This window comes from Gobius niger (assembly GCF_951799975.1).
Source record: "Gobius niger genome assembly, chromosome: 7".
NCBI classification, from domain to species: Eukaryota; Metazoa; Chordata; class Actinopteri; order Gobiiformes; family Gobiidae; genus Gobius; species Gobius niger.
In genome coordinates this window covers 19,894,451-19,913,629 of record NC_136858.1, presented here as the reverse complement: position 1 = coordinate 19,913,629, position 19,179 = coordinate 19,894,451, and the positions used below count along the sequence as shown (strand labels likewise).

The following is a 19,179-nucleotide window of genomic DNA, read 5'->3' as shown; positions in this document are numbered from 1 at the left end:
CGCCGCTTCAGACCATCTACTCCCAGATACGTTGCGTGTTTTTGCATTTAAGAAGGTCTTCTTTTCTTTATTTTGTCCTTATTTTAATGTTGTCATCGAGAAAATAGCACTTGCACTTGTGAATTTACTAGGCTTGAATAATGAGAGTGCAGCGCTCTCCATTTAGCCCGAGGCCTACAGCAGTAACATCTGGGCCGTTTGGCAGGCTGGCTGCCATTGGCCTTGTTGGAAAGGCTCTTCAGCACTGCTCCAGATGCAGGCGAGGGAGGCCCAGCTCACACAGATGGAGACGCACACACACAAAGCACAGCCCACATAATACCGGACCCACATATATTTATATACAAGTTGGCACCCTGCAAACCCCCCCCCCCCCCCCCCCCCCCCACCAGAGAGCGTCTGTGCAGTCACGCGCGCAGATGTGAGAGCAAATACAGATGTGCACGGAGGTAAAGAGACACAATGAGCCACAGACAAACAGAACGACACACATATAAATCCAATCCAGCTCCGGTCCCAGATGGAGACAGAGTGGCAGCTGATGTGGTGGGCAGAGCTGCGCATTGTTGGCACAGGTAACATGTTCTCAACAGCTGGCGCAGGTTAGGCATTCCTGGGAATTGGAGCCACAAGGCAAATGTTCCCGCTGGCTCGGGGCTGGCGCAGTAGCAGACAGGCTGGCAGGCTGGCACACAATTGTCCACACAAACGCTCGGCAAAAGTTACCAATCTGAGAGGAATGGTCATACATCTTGGAGGATGGAGATATTTCATGGCACAGGCTGCAAATGTCATACCAAGAACATTAAGTCATCCACCAAAAATGTTTATCTATATCGTAATATGTAAGAATTAATGAAGAATTGTTCAGTTCCATTTCATTTAGGATGCCAGCATTTTTCCCCCATGTGGTGAACTAAACTCAGTTCAAGGATGCTGTCATTAGTTATAGCTATTTATCATATATGCTGCAATGTCGTTCCATTTCTGTCGTTTAGCTGTAGCTGTGGCTCTCAGGCACTGAATGTTATGGCTTGCATATCAGTGTGACGCACAACAGAGAGTATTTATCCCTCTTCCTGCCTATTATTCATCTACCCTCTCGGACACCGTTGTTTCTTCCCGAACAATTAGCTGGTTCTTAATCCACACAAGGGTTTTCCAAGCGCTGTATAAATATGCCATGTAGCTGAAGTCCTCTGATATGAAGTACAATAAGGTACTTCAGGGATTCCTTTTCTATTTTCCATTAGTCACCCGAGTGGAAAACACACCTTATATTGTGGTTGTAAATTCTCCGACTGATCTGTCCCCCTCCCTGCTCCTTCCTTTGTGCTGCAGTATTAGCCCTGAGTGCCGGGGGCCGGTTTCCTGCTGCAGCTGTTGGCGAGCTGCTCTGACATCTGGACTGGAGAGACAGGCAGATCCTCACTCGCTCAGAGCACAGGCTACAGTAGCTCCTTTCATTTTGACATAATCTCTCACATCTCTGTGATCTCCCTTTAAAGATTTACTCAGATCACACTGGACTGTTTGCGCTCTCGGCCCGGATGTGCATGTTGTCAGCTGTGTGCAGGGCAGAGTTGATTCAAAGATCTCTGCTGTTTTTGTAGTCTTTTCATACTGTTGGTTTCCTTGGTGATCTTAGAAAATGTATTTGGTCGACTCGTGATTGTCAAACTTTACTGATGTCAGATCGGTTTGGCATGTCACATGATAAGTTTAATTTTGAACTGGAATTTTATCTGTGAGTTTGCTATTGCCCATCTTTCTTTCTTGTTATTTCTATAGCAGGAATTTGATGGACTTTGCAGAAAAAAAAATCAGTATTTTGATTGAAAGGTTTGAAAGTATTTTGATGTTAATAATCATTCATAATATTCTGCATCCAGTGTTGTGTTCACACCTAACACACCCTCATCAGTTGGCCAACTTAACCCAACACTGTGCTGCTTTTGACAAGTCTTTCAAGGGTGGCTTCGGGACACACAAACTCATGATTCGTAACAGCAGCAGGTCTTGTGAATAATATTTCATCTGTTAGTCGATGGCTTGGTTCTTAAATTATCCCTAGGTTTGATGACATTTGAAACAGAGAAGAGTATATATCATTTTCAGACACCAAGGCAAGGCTTCACAAATTGTCTTTTTGCTTGGCTCCAACTCTGGACTTTGGATGGACAAGGCCTCTTAATGTCCAGCAGGCGTGTGTGTCTGTAGCCAGATGTATTGCCCCCCTACCCCTGTCCTACCGCACACATGCACACACTCCTCCACTTCCAGCCGCACATCCAGACTGTTGGCTCGGAGGCGCCATTAACCAATTTAGCTTCCAGATGTCCATCATAGAGCCACAGCCAAAGCCGTGCAGCTCCCTTCACACGCGCGGGTGAGAAGAACAGCCCACACGCGCACATACATCCACGAGCTGTGATATACTGATGCGAGACCTAAACCGATTACATTTAGATGCATAACAACTAAATGCTTTCACTTTAACACATTGAGCACAGCAGCCCCATGGAATCCGTGTGAAGGCTGATTGACAAGGCATCCTACAAAACTCACTTTTTTTTTCTTCCAAAAAAAAAATTGTCTTCACAATCTGGAGATTAGGAGTGTTCCTCTTGGTATCTAGGACCCTCACACGCCAACGCACACCAGCTCACCAACCTCAAAAGTCTAAATTTTGTCTCTCACACACATAAAAAAGACACATATTATTTTACACTGACTTAAGCGTTTAACCATGCTATATAATCTTTCCACCTCACCGCGTTTTTGAGTAATCCACACATGTTAGCCGCTCTTCTTTTCTTCCTCTTCTATGATGGGTTATTTTACTAAGATGGGACAGTGTAATGAGCATAAATAATGAGACTCATGCATGTAAACATGCCATGCCAGATTGTCTTTCATCATGTCTATGGCACCTGTTTTTAGTGGTGAGGAAGTCAAGGCATGAACAGGAAGAACAAGCAAACTCCACTCAGAAAGGCCAAGAGCTTGAAACTCTCCATCAGAGCTGCTGATGTCATGAGGTGGTTCTCCTCACCAAACCCGTTATGATCACAGAGCCCTTAAAGGAACAGGCCATCGTTTTCGTTAGCCACATAGCATAATTGCCTAAGTCATTTTGTATTGTTAAAATGGCAATATGAGAAAAACAATGTGTTTCCAACAAAATGTCTTTTTACATGTTTTCCAAAAACAAAACAAAAATGAGTTAGGCAGTTATGCTATGTGGCTAACAATATGTTCTTACCTGAGCTTATGCGCACCTGTCTGGTCTTTGTTGTGCGCTCAGTCACGCAAATAGACCAAAGATGTTGCTAGCATTTAGCCTCTCCCAGCATATTCATATAGCTCCAAACTGGGGTGAAGTTAGAAGCTACCAAGGTCTTCCACCTTTTTCCTATTTAAATACAGTTACATGTAAAGTTACATGATCCAAGTATTGTTACACAAAATCAAACACATTTCTAAGCTGATAAAAAGGGGTGCTATATTGTAAGGCGTAATAACACCTCAGGAGTTGAAGTGCTCCTAAGGTGTTATTACGCCTTACAATATAGTTCCCCTTTTATGGGCAGCACGGTAGCGCAGCAGTTAGTGCTCGTGCTTCATAGCACGAGCACTAACTGCTAGAAGGTCCCGGATTCAATTCCCACCTGGACGGGGCCTTTCTGTGTGGAGTTTGCATGTTCTCCCCGTGTCTGCGTAGGTTTCCTCCGGGTACTCCGTTTCCGTCTACTACTAAAAACATGTACAATAGGTCAGGATGAATGAGAGTGTGTTTGAGAATGCACATGGGGGACGATGGATGGAAATAAGGCTATAATCCGGTGTGGCTTGTTTACATGCATGAGACCCGTGTATGTTCATCATTAACATGCACTGTCCCGACCAAATAAACCAATAAAATAAAAAGAAACATCCGCATAGAAAACTGGCATGTTTAATTGTTCTACTTGGATTGTATAACTTTTCACATAACTGTATTTAAATAGGGAAAACGTGGAACAGCTTGGTCGCTTCTAACTTCACCCCAGTTTGGAGCTATAGGAGGCTAAATGCTAACAACGTCTTTGGTCTATTTGCGTGACTGAGCACACGCACAAAGACCAGACAGGTGCGCATCAACTCATCTAAGCTCAGGTAAGAACTTATCTCAGTATGTAAAAACTGTGGCAAGGCTCCATTAAAGAGCTTTCCTTGCTGATAGCTGTCGATATTGTTTTGGACTGAATTTCTTTGACAAGTGTTCCGTTTCCTCATTATGTTAAAGCCACACTATAAGAGTTTAGTTGCTCATAATCTGGAATAGGTTATAAGCAATTCTATTGTATCTATACACGGAATACCAATGCTCTGAGTTGTGCAAATGCTTAAAATGCTAGAATAAAGCCCTAGCAATGCACTAGACAAGCATGGATTCACTTCTCCAAAACAGACAGATGCTGCACCTCTAGAGGCACAGAGACCCAGCAGATGTTCGCCAGCCAGTCAGATGGGCGAGCATTGATAGTTCATGAATATTTTACACCCAGTCAAAATGGACCCATTCCAGACCGCCTACGATACAACAGCAGCCGCGCCGGGCACCAAATGCACCCGCTTTAAACTATATATGGACCCACTTCCTTCCATCGTCAGAAAGCATGCACATAAAGGTTGGAGAAATATGGTGGCACAATGATTTTCAGAAGAATAATTAAAAGAGTTTCTCAAGTTTCCATTTCTGAGTTTAGCTGAAGAGGTGTGATTTTGTACACCTTTTCATGCAGCTGATGTGACAAAAGGAGTGTGGAGTGGCAGATTTGGAGCAGATAAACCAAAGGTGATCCAAGATGGCCAGGGAGCTTGAGGGGTTTTGCTGTCTTTGCTGTTCTTAGAACTGCACTTTTCTGGACTGAAATGTATGTATCGACACCACCGATCACTCATACCATGCACATTGGCACGGAGGTGGGGAGTGTCTTGCCAGCGGACACAATGGCAGTAGGGGAGAGCGGTGAGGGTTGGGCCACACAAGACATTTCTCAGCTTTACTGCCAAGGATTTCAACATTTTGGCACGACACTAAGTATGCACACTCTCCAGAACCATGTGCACAGTCCTCTAAATCATGAGTCTTTAACATTAATCAGAAACAGAATAAATTCAATTTATTGCAATGATTTGTCCCAACCCTCCCTGAACTGGGAGGCTTGGGACAGTCCAATGGGAGCTTTGGGCCACTATTCTGAAAGATTGACACACCAGCATTTACCTATGACAGGATATCTTATAGAATTGAAACATGAAACAGGTCCGTCACATAGAAAACATTTTTTTTTCTTAGACACAGGGAGAACATGCAAACTCCGCACAGAAAGGCCCTGTCCAGGTGGGGATCAAACCCGGGACCTTCTAGCTGTGAAGCACGAGTGCTGACCGCAGTACCACTGTGCCGCCCAATAACACACCATCCACCACTTCTTCAGTCACTCCTCATAGTTGTCTTTACCAAAACATGTATACCAGGTGTCAAGGATGAAAGGCTTGGGACATCAATGTCTTCTGTGTGGCCCAGCGTTCCCCTATACATTTGACTCAATGCTCCCTAGTTTTCCCCATTTTAGATGTTTTCACCTAAAGCCACAAAACAAAAGCACTAGTTTTGATAAATGATCCCCTTAGTCTTTAGATCATGCCTATTTGTCCAGGAAATTATGATGAATGAAAGTAAAGTTCTTGACAACTAAAGGTTTTAAAAAGTTGGTATGTTTTAGTTTTTTGGCTCTGGTTTACTCACCTTTCAGCTGCCATCTCGCTTCTATGAGCAATTAGTGACATCACACTCTATGACCACGACCATTCAGTTTAGCCTGGTCTCTCTTATTAACTCTAAAACAGTGAGTGGCCCAACCCTCCCCGCTCTCCCCTACACACCAATGAGGATTTGAACTGCTGATCTTTAATCCATAGTCAAATGTTCTCTGTTGAACTGTTACTAATGTAAATCATGGATACTTTTCAAGGTTGCTGCTTTGTTGTATAATTTTGGTGGACATTAGTTGCTATTCAAACAACATTTATTTTCATCAGGATGGCTGCGCAGTTCCTGCCTCAGCGTTGTGGGTTCAAGTCCAACACTTGACAGTTAGCTGAATGTCCCTCCCCACCCTTCATCCCCTTTCACCCCCTGACTAATAAAGCATACAGGACATAAACGTTTTTCTTTCTTAAATTACGCTGCTGAAAGTAGGTTTAGAAATCGTCCGTGAATAATATTCTTTCGACTGTGCAAAATACTTTCTAGTTCTGCCCATTTCAACCTGCTTGCACATGCCTTTTCCCTTTCCCTAAACATATTTCTTGGGGTTAGAGGGGACGTTGCTTAAACTTGCAAACCATTTGTGTTTTGTGGACAAAGCCGATCTGACAGTAAACTCAGTGAAACATGTTGTGCTTTATTGACTTGCAATTTGGGTAATTTGTTTAGGGACACGTGCAAGAGACACACATAGTTCTTTGATTTGCATGTTTTTATTGGATACAGTTTATTTTGTCATATGTTGTTTTCATCCAGAGACAAAGAATAAACCCCTGGGTCGCCCTTTGCCTACACCAGCACATTGCGTTTAAGTGGTGCATTATGTGGTTTCATTTTTTTATTGTACAATTTTCAACCTGTTTTTCTTCTTCCCTTTTTATCAAACATACTGTAAGTACACTGCTCACAAAAAACTTAGGGCACACTCAAAAAACACATCCTAGATGTCAATCAATTCGATTTTTCGGATGAAAATCTTCATTCATAGTGTAGGGCAATGTGTTGAGAACAAAATAACATAAGAATGATTAATGGAAATCAAATTCTCAGCCCCTGGAGGTCTGGATCCAAAATTATAGTCAAAATCAAAGTGACAAATCAGGTCACTGGTTGATCCAAATTCTGTAGAAATTCCTCAAAACGAGACTGTATCATCCTCAGTAGTGTGTGTGGCCTCCACGTGCCTGAATGCACTCCCTACAACGCCTGGGCATGCTCCTGATGAGACCCCGGATGTCCTCTTGAGGGATCTCCTCCCAGACCTGGATTAGAGCATCAGTCAGCTCCTGGACAGTCTGTGGTGCGACGTGGCGTTGATGGATGGACCGAGACATGATGTCCCAGATGTGCTCTGTTGGATTTAAGTCTGGGGAACGGGCAGGCCAGTCCATAACATCAATACCTTCATCATGCAGGAGCTGCTGACACACTCTTGCCACATGTGGCCTGGCATTATCAGGCATCAGAAGGAACCCAGGGCCCACAGCTCCAGCATATGGTCTTACAATAGGTCTGAGGATCTCATCCCGGTACCCAATGCCAGTCAGGGAACCTCTGGCTCGCACATGGAGGGCTGTGCGGCCCTTCAATGAAATGCAAGAGTGTGTCAGCAGTTCCTGCATGATGAAGGTATTGATGTTATGGACTGGCCTGCCCGTTCCCCAGACTGGAGTTACATTGTGTTTTTTGAGTGTGCCCTTAGTTGTTGTGAGCAGTGTACAATTGCACCTTTTACGGTATGTCTGAGAGCTTCCTTCCATCCATTTAATATCTACAGCTTTATTTGGGGTCAAGTTGCAGAGCCAGCAGTCTGAGAACTTATACCAGTTATTTCTACTAAGCTTGTCTCTTCAGAATATTTCTACTATTACTTTCTGTAGAGCTGCTATAGACCAAGACTGAAGCGTCTCTGTGACAGTCATATGGGATCTACAGCGACCTCCAGAGGCAGAGAGGAGAAGGCAAAATCGTGGTTCACTTCACACTTCAAGCCTTAGCCTCTCTATCTATTCAGTAGCTTCTCTATTTTTCGAGCGTAGTCATAATGATAATAATAATAATAATGACAAAATAATGACATATTTCAGCGACATCTTTTTTGTTGTTGTTGTGATTTTTAATAATAAGAATAATACCCAACTTTTTTTAAGCCAATCTTTCTGCAATTTAGAAATGTGAGAGGTGACTTAAGAGTTGTCCTAAATTAGCTAGTTGTGAATGTTTAAAAGCGGTTTTCTGTGTGATCCTGCCGCTGAACTGTGCCTGCCTGGGGCCTAATTGTATTTGTTATACTTGCCTGGACAAGGGGCTCATTGTAATGTGCTGGTAACGTGGATCCCCAAATTGATAGACACATAACAGGGTCAGTGTTCATTTGCATTTTAACAAATCCTTCAGCTATGACACCGGATTGTGTGAATTCATTACCATACAGAGCTGCACTTCATCCAGCCACCCATTAGTAACGCCAATTAGTTTACTGGGACAGGTTTAGGAGATGCAAACCAGACAGGCTCACTAAAAGATGCCCAGAGTTTCCCTGACCACACTGCCATGATGGCTGTTGATCAAGACTTTGGTCCCTGTGACCTTGGCCTACATATGTTTCTTTTCACAATCTGAATTTGGACAAGATGTGGCGCTAATACTTTCAGCAAACATTTAATTTAAGCTTTTTTTTTTTTACATTTTTTATGTCCAAGTCTTGGTAACCTAAACAGGCCTTGAAGATGCAAAGTCATGAAGATGGTTAAATGTTGATATGGCAACACACCTTGTAAACAATATCCACATATCTGTTCATAGATACGTTTTTAGACATTTGACAACTCCAGAAAAAACTCCAATATGGACTGATTTTTTTTTTTTATGAATTCTTAAGCACTGTGTCACATTCATTTTTCTTTCTTTTTTTTTTTTTTACATAAAAGGTGAGTGTGACTCATAAAACTGTAAAAATAAATGTGACTAAATGACAGGCGCTAAGTTACCTTGTTAATCTTAAATTATTTCTGAGGCGTTTACTCAAATCAACACATCCGTTCACTCCTATGCTTCATTTTTTTCCCCAGAAGGGAATATATTAACAAAAAAACAAAAAGCCAAATCTAACTTGAGTAGACAATGTTGCAAACAGTGAAGGGGCGCGTGCTAGTGTTTTAGTTTGCTTTAAGTATATACCCCTGTCAAGGTGGAGGTGTTGCACCTGCCACATCCAGGCCACATCAGACCCGCCTCCCCAGCCCCTGTCCGGACTTGACTACAGTACCCAAAGCGCACCGCGGTCCGCGCTCGCTCTGCGCCAGTCCGCCTCGCTGACTCGCAGAACCAGTCGGGTTGGCCCCAGCTGCTTCTTCCCTGCCTTCTCACTGTGTGTGCTGCTGTTGTGTGTGCGCCTGGTGTCAACCTACGCCGACGAGAGCACACGATACATCCCTCCCTCTCCGCTGTTAGAGGGCCGCTTCCAATTTGCCTTCACTTTCCATCTCGCCGGCTTCATTGGCTTCCGCGCTGTGCCAGTCAATTCGCCTCCTCTCCCAGCCCGAGTTGAGCAGCAACAGCTCGGAAACATCTGGCCGCCGCAGAGTGCTTCACTCCCCGTCCCCCCGACTGCTCACCTCGGCAGCCTGTTATGGAAATGAGTCTAAACTCAATTTAGTTTGGATCTCCGCGGGGAAGAGGGCGATCGGACGGTGGACGCGGAGGAGACATTGGAGCTTGTTGTCTGTAAGTGCAGTGTCTAATAGCCTACTGAGTCCGATTAAAGGAGGCTCAGCGGAGAGAGAGGGTGGGTTACGGAGGGGGAAAAAGTAGCTAAATCTTCCTTAGCATGACTGTGTTGTCTCTCCGCACTAATAGTTGCCATGTTACTCTCCCTCCGCGGTGTTTTAGCAGCTGTTGTCATAGCAGCCGGGCCTCGCGCACAACTGTAAATAGCTCAATATTGTAGTCGCTGTTCGCTTTACTTTTGTTAGCCAGGCTCCGGCTATAGCTAGCTGCGTGGGTCAGTGCCTGTGCGAGCCACTCTTTCTGTTTGTCTTTTACATGGAATTGCCCTGCGCTCGCGCTGTCAGCTGCTTTAGTAGTGGCCCCGTTGTCCGTAAGCGGTAACAACAAAGTTATAGCTAATATCTCAGCTGGGAGCTGCTCGAGGGTCATACAGCTCACACTGTAAGCTGCTTAAAGTTAAAAGACCATCAGGGAAGATCAAGAAATGGATGCATGTCTTTTATTTCACAGTTCCTGGTTGTTATTATTGGACTGTCACGTTTGTTACACTACACAGAAATGGATTAATATAAGTTAAGGGTTTAATAACTGAGTAAGCAATTGTTTTTTTGCTGTTGTGTGTAATTACATTATAATGTAAGCGTAATATCGCCTTTTAAACTGGCCTATATCATATTTCAAACAGAAGAATTTTGGAGTTTTATTAAGTATGAATTCCTTGAAGACATAGAAATAGACTTGTCTTTCCAAAGTAGAATAAAGAGCTTCGATTTTGAATTGCAGCTTTTGTGGTGAGTTTCTCCTCGGCTTATTAACTACTCATGCCCCTTTTGTTTAGCCTGCTCACTCATTAGGTTCTTTCCCATTGTTTTCTCATTTCATTTCTGTTCCTGTCACTTGTCCGGAGGGTCCATAAAGGGGGGCCCGAGGATGAATGAATGAGGCAGTGAATGAATACAAGACAAGGCAGTGGCGCTGAACCGTAAAGAAGTGGGAAACAATATCAGCTGCGTGCGTCTGTCAGTTGCAAATCGTGCTGTGTAGTCTTTGTTATTTCTGGAAACCCAGGGAAACTCCATGTGGTTTAAAACAAGAACCGCTAGAAAAAAAGTTTTACCCCAAACTTTTATTTGCTTTGGCTTTTTGAAAGTACGATTGAGGTGTTCGAAATAGTGACTTTTCTGTTATTTTTTTCCCCCATAAAGTGGAAACAGGACCGTGCTGCATTTTTTTTTTTTTTCACAGAAAGGAAAAGGGGTATAGAGAACAGTGAGGGAGACTGCGAGCTGCGAGACAAAGTTACGTGGTGTTGGTATTGGTAGAATGAAAGAGGAGTCTGGTGGCAGGAGTGTAGAGGAGGCAGCATATGGCTGTAGAAAGAGCACAGCTGGAGGTAGCATCTCCATCTGAGGATGATGTCAGAGCAGCTGACAGGCTGCCATCCACCCCACCTCCTCCTCCTCCTCCCTCCCTCCCTCCCTCCCTCCCGCTCCTTTATTGTGAGCCTCAGCGGCAGCCTGGGAGAGTTAGTGCTCTGTGTGTGTGTGTGGGTGTGTTAGTGTTTGTGGCTGCCGATCAGCGCCAGTTAGTTAGGAGGAGGAGGGAGGTGGTATCTCGTTCCCCCTCCAACATCTCCTCCACTTTGCATCTGTCCCTCGCAGTTTGAACAGCGTGTTTTTTGCCTGCCTCCTTCTTCTTCTCTTCTACCCACTCATTGATTCAGAGAAAGACCGTGCGAGGAAAAGAAAGAGCAAGAAGAAGAGATAGTGAGGGAGGGATACCAGCCGTTTGCAGCCAGACCCCAGCTATTCTGCAACACTGGAGTTAATCAAGTTGATGCATACTGCTGCAGGTACGGTGTGTGACTGTGGTGGGAAAGTTGGGGCCAGTTATCTAGTTTTGTTGTGCACGTCTGTGTGCGGCGTGTCAAGCCGCTGTGAGCGCAGTGAGAGGAACTGCTGCTGAGTGTTGAGTAGTAAACTCGTGCTGGCGCTCTTGTCTGACGACTAATTGCAGTCCGGAGTTAGTCCAGTGTTGTGTTCTACTAAGGCTACTGTTTCTGTTTGTGTTTTCACACTTTTTATTCAGGAACGTTAACACTGTATTGTTTGAGGTAGCTTGATGTGAGTAAGCAATTTTTGTAAAATGCTTACATCTGCTGAATGTTTTATAAACATTATAATTGGCAGGGCAGGTTTATTTGTAGAGTACAACTCGTACATAAGGCAAACATTCACAGGAACTATTCAATATAATTTTTTTTAATTCATTTTTTTATTCCAATTAATGTAAATGTTGATTCTTAATTACATCTTCTTAACAACGCCTACACATTCAGACAAAAACATGTTCTTATTATACTTTTGAAATGATCCTATTGTCAATTTTGTTACTTTTCCATAAAATTACTTGAAAGCATGTGCAGGCTGCTCCAGCTACTTTTCTCCCTGCTGTTGGCTGGAGTAGAGGAGACTAATTTAGAAGTTGCAGATTTGAGCTGCCTGAATTGGCTAGACAGCTGTAATCGCACTCCCTCCTAGTCTTAATCTCTTTATCTGGCTAGCAGCTGCCATATGGCCCCCGTCAGCTGGATCAGATGTGGGTAAGCCTCCCTCCCTGCCCCGGCATGGCTGTCCCAGGCTGTACACCCGGACAGTGAGTGGGTCAGCCGACTGTCCGGGCTAAGCAGTGGTCCGCTATGCCCAGTGCCTGGTGTGGTCAGCAGCCGGTGACGAGCCTCTGCCTCCTGAGCTTGTCCCGCGTCTTCCTCTCCACAGCGGCTGCGTCCGACTTTATTTTTAGCCATCTTTAAGGATTAGGATTGATGCTGTGACAAGCAGGGCACTTACAGTGATTGTATTGTAAATCTTCTCTTCTTGGATGGTGGTGGGCGGAGAAGGGGGTGAGGGACGGGGCAGAATAAGGTGGAGCGGATGTTCGGGACATTTTTTTCCCCTGTAAGATTGGGAAGTGTGTGAGGAAGGCCCTGTGTAAAAGAGGAGGTGGCGAGGGCTGGGCCCTGGACAGGGGGAGGGGGTGTTAGGAGGTGGGACACCCTTGTCCCCGTAAGCCCCTCATTAAAAGCAGTCCGTACGCGCCTGAGGCAGCAGCACACATAGACAACAGGCACACAGCACACACACATCCAGACACTCCTGGTTTAGCTTCATTCAAATGAGCTGATTTAACTGCTTTGGTTAACACCGCACTGAGCAGGAGCTATGTATTTCCTCAGACAGGACAAATCGACTTGGTTAACAGGTGGGGCATTATTCTTCATACATTTCATCTGTTTTTGTTTCACTTTCAGAGTTATATTAACTTTGTTATATTACTGTTATGGAAAGCTTAAAAGTATAACGGCAGCTTCGAATCTCTTTTGCTGATGGCTAATCGCAGCCGCAGGTTAAAGTTAGTTTGTTTTCCGCTGTGCTATTTCAAATGAGCAGTTTTGCTTCTGGACTCTGTGGAGGTGGTTAGTAGGATGTGTGTGTGTACGTGAGGACAACATGTGCAGCTGAAAGCCGGTTACCTAAAAGGGCTGTGCCAGGCCAGGCCAAAGTGGGTTAATAAAAATAACCAGCGTAGGAGCAGCGACAATCCAGGAGTGCAGGCAGAGGAGTTAGAGATGCAGCGAGAAAAAGCACACGCAGAGAATATCACTGCGATGTTTTTCCCAGTGTTCAGACTGAAATTGAGAACACTTCTTCGTACAGCCCATTTTAAATGTATCATTTTACATTATTTTTGTCATTTAAAATATTTGCATTATTATGTTTCATGCGTGTTACAGATTCTTTTTTTTATTCTTTTTTTTTTAGCTGAAATGCCATAGTCATTAATTTAATTTCATAATAATGATTAAAAATGCATATTTCCTTGTGTCAGCTTTTATGTGACATTTGCCACAGATTTATTTTTTTGTGTTGGATTTAAAGTGCTCTAATTTGCTCTAACAATTAACCCCAAATTAGAGCACTTTAAATGTGCAGCTGTCATTGTCAAAAAATCTAGAATTATTTACATTTGGCATGACAATGTTTTCCCTGTAAATACTGTTTTTATTGTAAATCTGAACAATACAAATGATTATTTAAAGAAATTGAAATTAAAATAACATTTCGACACTTTTAATTGTTAAAATATTCTCTCTTTAACATATTTCTTGCTCGTGTGTGTGTTCAGGTTATGAGGACGGCAGGATGGAGTTCCCAGACCACAGCAGACATTTGCTCCAGTGTCTGAGTGAGCAGCGGCACCAGGGCTTCTTGTGCGACTCCACGGTGCTGGTGGGCGATGCACAGTTCCGCGCTCACCGTGCGGTGTTGGCCTCTTGCAGCATGTACTTCCACCTATTCTACAAGGACCAGCTGGACAAGAGGGATGTGGTACACCTCAACAGCGACATCGTTACGGCACCGGCCTTCTCCCTGCTCCTCGAGTTCATGTATGAAGGCAAGCTGCAGTTCCAGAACCTACCTGTAGAGGATGTGTTGGCCGCTGCCAGCTACCTGCACATGTATGACATCGTCAAGGTGTGCAAGAAACGGCTGAAGCAGAAAGCCACTGCAGAAGCAGACAGCACACGCAAAGAGGACGATGGCTCCAGCTGCTCTGATAAGGCTGACAGTCTATCGGACGGCTCGACGGGACGACCCGCCACGGCTGATCTGCTGCACAGTGATGAGGATGAGGAAGGTAAGACAGAGGGAGCGCCGCTGTGGCTCAGACTACCCTCCTCTGACAGACCGGGGACCCCCGCCATTGCTCCAGGCAGTCCAGCAAATGGGGAAGCAGAGACCCAGAGAGCAGAGCGACTGGTAGAGCAGAAGCTGTTGTCTCCTGCCGGCAGTCCCAGCAGTTCCACTGGCTCTCGGAGGTCCCCGCACTCGATCAGCTCCCGCCGAGACCACCGCAGCCGCAAGGTGTCCAACGACACCTCCGACTGTGTCCTGGACCTGTCTGTCAAACCCATCGGCAGCAACCACAGCAGCCATCAGCCGCCGTACTTCAGTGGGGCAGCCACACCGGACAGCCTGCAGAGTCCGCTGGCCGTCAGGGTCAAAGTGGAGAGGGGTGTGGCTTCAGATGAGGAAGAGGATCTGGGTGGAGGGGATTACGACATGGAGCACAGCGGACTGAAGGTGACAGTCCCCAGCACCAACGGGGGTCTGGCCCACCACATGGTGGGGGGTCCACTGTCAGCCCAGAGGAGACTAGGTCTGGAAGCACACCTGTCTGCGCTGCGCGAGGCCTCACTGGCTTCAGAGCTGGAGCGGGAAGACAAGACGCCGGCCACTGCAGACGACGATGACCTACTGAGTGGTGAAAATGAGCGCACCCAGACTGAGGCAGCCACTATAGACAGTGCCCTGCTGCCCTATGTGTCCAACATGCTGTCTGCCCCACACACACAAATCTTCATGTGTCCTCTGTGTAACAAGGTGTTCCCCTCCCCGCACATCCTGCAGCTCCATCTCAGCTCTCACTTCAGGGAGCAGGAGGGCATCCGCGCCAAACCGGCCGGAGACGTCAATGTGCCCACCTGTACCATCTGCAGTAAGACCTTCTCGTGCATGTACACACTAAAGCGGCATGAGCGGACTCACTCTGGGGAGAAGCCCTACACGTGCACCACCTGTGGAAAGAGCTTCCAGTACTCTCACAACTTGAGTCGGCACGCCGTGGTGCACACTCGTGAGAAGCCGCATGCATGTAAGTGGTGTGAGCGACGCTTCACACAGTCTGGGGACCTTTATCGACACATCCGTAAGTTTCATTGTGAACTGGTCAACTCACTGTCAGTAAAAAGTGAACCTCTGGCTCTGCCCAATGTGAGAGACTGGGCGATAGAGGACAGCTCACAGGAACTGTGGAAGTGAAGAGAGGGCCGGAGCCGCTCACGTTATCTGCTGACTCGTGCGCTCATCTTCATATGTTGCAAATCTCATTCAATTGCACTTTATAGCACATGAAAAGGTTACTACTGAATATTTTATTTCTGGGGCTTTTTCTTGGATATATTTGATCCTTTATTTTTATTTGATGTAAGTTGTGTTTTGTGGTTTTCAGTGCGTCTTTGGACTTGGGTCTCAGTGAAGAGTTTTTATGTTTCATTTTGAAGTAGTATCTCACAACACTGGCCATCATATCAGTCCCAGCCGAACAGTCGAACACACTGAAGCATTACTCTACACTAAACGGGTACTGTGATAACCACATGTGTGAAACTGCACTACTCTGGCAAAAATCTCATCTGGGGTGCGTGAGTTTGTGAGCGTGTGTCTGTGTATTATTTAATTTTCAATGGTATGGAGGTGCTGATAGAAGGGCGCTCCCCGCTTCTCTAGCTCTTGATATTGTGTGAAGGGGAAAGCTCATTGACTGACAGATAAACCCATGCAATGCACAGCCTCCTTTTTCACTTCCAATCAATTTGAAGTATTTTTTAAAAAAATCTTAAAATTATTATCATTATTATTGTTATAGTTTTTTTTTTTTCTTAAATCTAGCTGACAGTCTTTTCACATCTTTTGTTGAAAAGGTATTTAATTTAAGGTTGTTGTATATTGTTCTACTATAGGTTTAAATTTTTAATATTTTAAATTAATATGATAATTATTATTTTTTGTAACTTTTGTAATGGACCTGCTGTTGTTGCATGAAGTCCACTCCTGTATATTTTAAAATGAAATGTGAATTTGCTGTATTACTGTACACATTGTAATTGAACAAACAGGCTTTCTTTTTTATTTTCTATTTTCTGTGAATATTTCTCGAAGGTGCGGTCTGTTCAAACCATTATTCTCATGGCAAAAAAAATGCATGAACATTTGATTTGTTTTCATTTCAGTTTGAGGAGAGCAGAATATTTCAAAAAGTGAAGGGTGATTTTGTGAAGTGGATGTAGGCGTCACAGAGCTCCTGAATGTTGTCGAATGTTAGCGGGGTGTTGCGGCGCTCTGCTGAAGCGTCTGAAGCCTGTGTCTATATGCACTGATCTCTGCTGTATGTGCTGTGTGTTTGTGCGCGTGCGACTGGCTCACACTAGTCGGTGTAACCTACTGAAGACATGTCTGTCCATAACCCAGCACTTCCTCGGGCTCTTCCTCAGGCGCTTGTGTGTCCTCTGCTGTGCGTGGTCCTCTCCGAGCCTCCAGCCTCAGCTCTGCGGGGGCCGCGGTGTGGCCTTGCCCGGGCTGGGGCCGAGGAGACTGAGAGGGTAAACCTGTCCTGCTGAATGTCAAAGACTTCATTTTACTTGTGTCATTGTGGAACATTGAGCTGAAGTTGTATGTTACATATGGGAGCGAGTGTTTACAGTATAGGAGAGAATTGGCATGACCTAACACCACTTTTGAATCTTAAAGACGACATAATATACTTTGCCGAAAAGACGCCTTTCTCAAATCCGGATTGTGTAAAGCATTGGCAAATTGGAAGCAAATTGTTACAAATATTACGCCGGCGCTTTTGAGCTTTTACATATATTTTTGCTCGAGTGTTTACGAACAGTCCTGGCCCCCGTCATTTCGTCCTCAGTGTCAGCGCATAGACATGTGCATGTACAGGGTTGTGGTGCAGTCAGCTGGTGGCACCCACGGACTTTGCCAATGCCACAGTGTGGGTGACATCGCTGCAGTGTGCAACCTGTCTGTCTTTATTCCCCCTCCCACCCCCACCCCCACCCCCCCTCCTGTTGTCCAAACGTCCTGCGACTGTGTGCATATGGGTCCACTCCATTCTGCTGTTGTGTGTTCTGGTTGTACTTGACCGCCTTAAACTGCTGTAGTCAAGACTGTTCTTATTTTACTGAAACGGTGTGAGTGAAGTTTCAGGGAGTTGTGCTGTGAACGAATCACCCACTGGACATCTCCATCCTTGTTTAATTTATTTTTTTTGCTGTGCTTACTTGAAAAGACAATGACAAGTGGTGAGTGGACAGGTGAAGGGGGGTGGGAGGGGTTCATTAAAGTTTTGTGTCTCTTTCGAAAGAGGACAATCAGTGGGAAAAACAAGCTGATTTAAATTCAGAGATATTTGCTCCCTGTTTGAGATTAAAAAATTGCTGTTTTATTTTATTGTGTGTTTCAATTCCAGATTTAGTCATTTTATTTTTAGCTTTGACAATCATAGTTTTTTTGTTTTTTTTGTTTTTGTTTCTCAAAGGGAGCAAATTCTAATTGTTTAGTTTTGTAATTTTTGGTGTGTGCTGTTGTTGACATTTTTAAATTGTGTGCAAACTGCAATAAATTATAAGAATCTTGAAATTCAACTCGTGGATTTGTGTTTTTTTTTTGTTTTTTTTGAAGGTCACACCTTTTTTAAATTCTGAACAGTAAACGGACAACCAGAAGGCCCCTCGCAGGAGGCTTTGGCATGCCGTCCGAGCGACTTGTGACGTGGGTGTGAGTTGTGTATATGTATATCCGTTCACATGATGGCGAGCAGTAGTGAGCCGCAGCCGCCTGCACAGTACACTCAACAACTTACGACAGAACTGAGGTGTGGGCAAAAAAACTCTAAGAAACGCAGCAGCTTGTGGAGCGCTAACCCCCTTTGCCACACACACACACACACACACACACACACACACACACACACACACACACACACACACACACACACACACACACACACACACACACACACACACACACACACACACACACACACACACACACACACACACACACACACACACACACACACACACAGAGGCCACCCAAAGCTCCTCAAGTCCAGTTTTCCAGTAAAGAAATCAGCTTTAGCTAATAATGTCTTGCTGCCCGCTAAACCCGCCTGCTGTACAGATGCATTAAAAGCCCCTGCACTTCTCGGAGGCCAAGAAGTTGCAGCGTCTATTAGGGCCACAGATGGTCCCTCCAGTAAGCCCCAAACACACGCAATAAGCTCACTCCTAATCTTGGTCACATTGTCCCCTGTCTGAGAGAGAGACCTTATACTGGTCCAAGAAACCGCAAAAAAATGTACTCACTTCATACACATTTGAAACACGCATCACCAAGAAAAAAAAGAAAGAGAGAGAGAGAGAGAAAACATTTGCAAGTAAAATTTGTTTTAACCATTGCATTTCAATATGGTATATGTATGTAAATTCGACGCACCATTTTAACAGAGACACCACAATAGTTTAACAGCTGTGTGCCACTCCAAGTCAAGGAACCATTTGGCAGTGAATAACTTCATAATAACACAATGGTAATAATTGTGTGCTATTTGACTAAATCCAAGGGGGTCAAATCCAGGTTTTGGATTACACGTCCACAATGCAATGCTGACACTGGTTTGCACAGTGGTGAGATTGATTTGCAGTACATTTTGCAGCTCTGAATGCCAGTGGCTGCAGGCAGGCAGTCTGGTAACGGCTGTACGGAATAAAACAGCAAAAAGCTTTGGTTCTGCACAGTGTTGATCATTAATTGCAATCTGCAGCGTTCTAAGTGAACATCTGCTTGTAGACAACTGCTCCGTCTCGACGTGCGCGAGGAGGCAGCGCAAGCTTTACTGTGAATGTAGGTCATTAATTTGTTTCTGTCTTTTGTTTACTTAAGGAAGGGGGACAAAGGGGCAGCTGCAGAACCATTTGGCTGTGCCCAGGGCGGGCCAGC

At 44.8% G+C, this 19,179-nt stretch overlaps 1 protein-coding gene across 3 annotated transcripts; it reads left to right on the top strand.

The window, feature by feature from the left end:
- The first annotated feature begins 9,142 nt into the window (after window positions 1-9,142).
- On the top strand, window positions 9,143-17,234 carry zbtb18 (zinc finger and BTB domain containing 18). Of its 3 annotated transcripts, none has more exons than XM_079559466.1 (2): window positions 9,143-9,544; window positions 13,733-17,234. In XM_079559466.1, exon 2 carries the CDS (start codon window positions 13,750-13,752, stop codon window positions 15,427-15,429), a length of 1,680 nt encoding a protein of 559 aa, XP_079415592.1. In that variant the 5' UTR covers window positions 9,143-9,544; window positions 13,733-13,749; the 3' UTR covers window positions 15,430-17,234. The 3 variants fall into 3 exon arrangements, with proteins under 3 accessions (XP_079415592.1, XP_079415591.1, XP_079415590.1); XM_079559465.1 differs by lacking the exon at window positions 9,143-9,544 and adding an exon at window positions 11,094-11,399; XM_079559464.1 differs by lacking the exon at window positions 9,143-9,544 and adding an exon at window positions 12,633-12,808.
- Window positions 17,235-19,179: the final 1,945 nt, after the last annotated feature.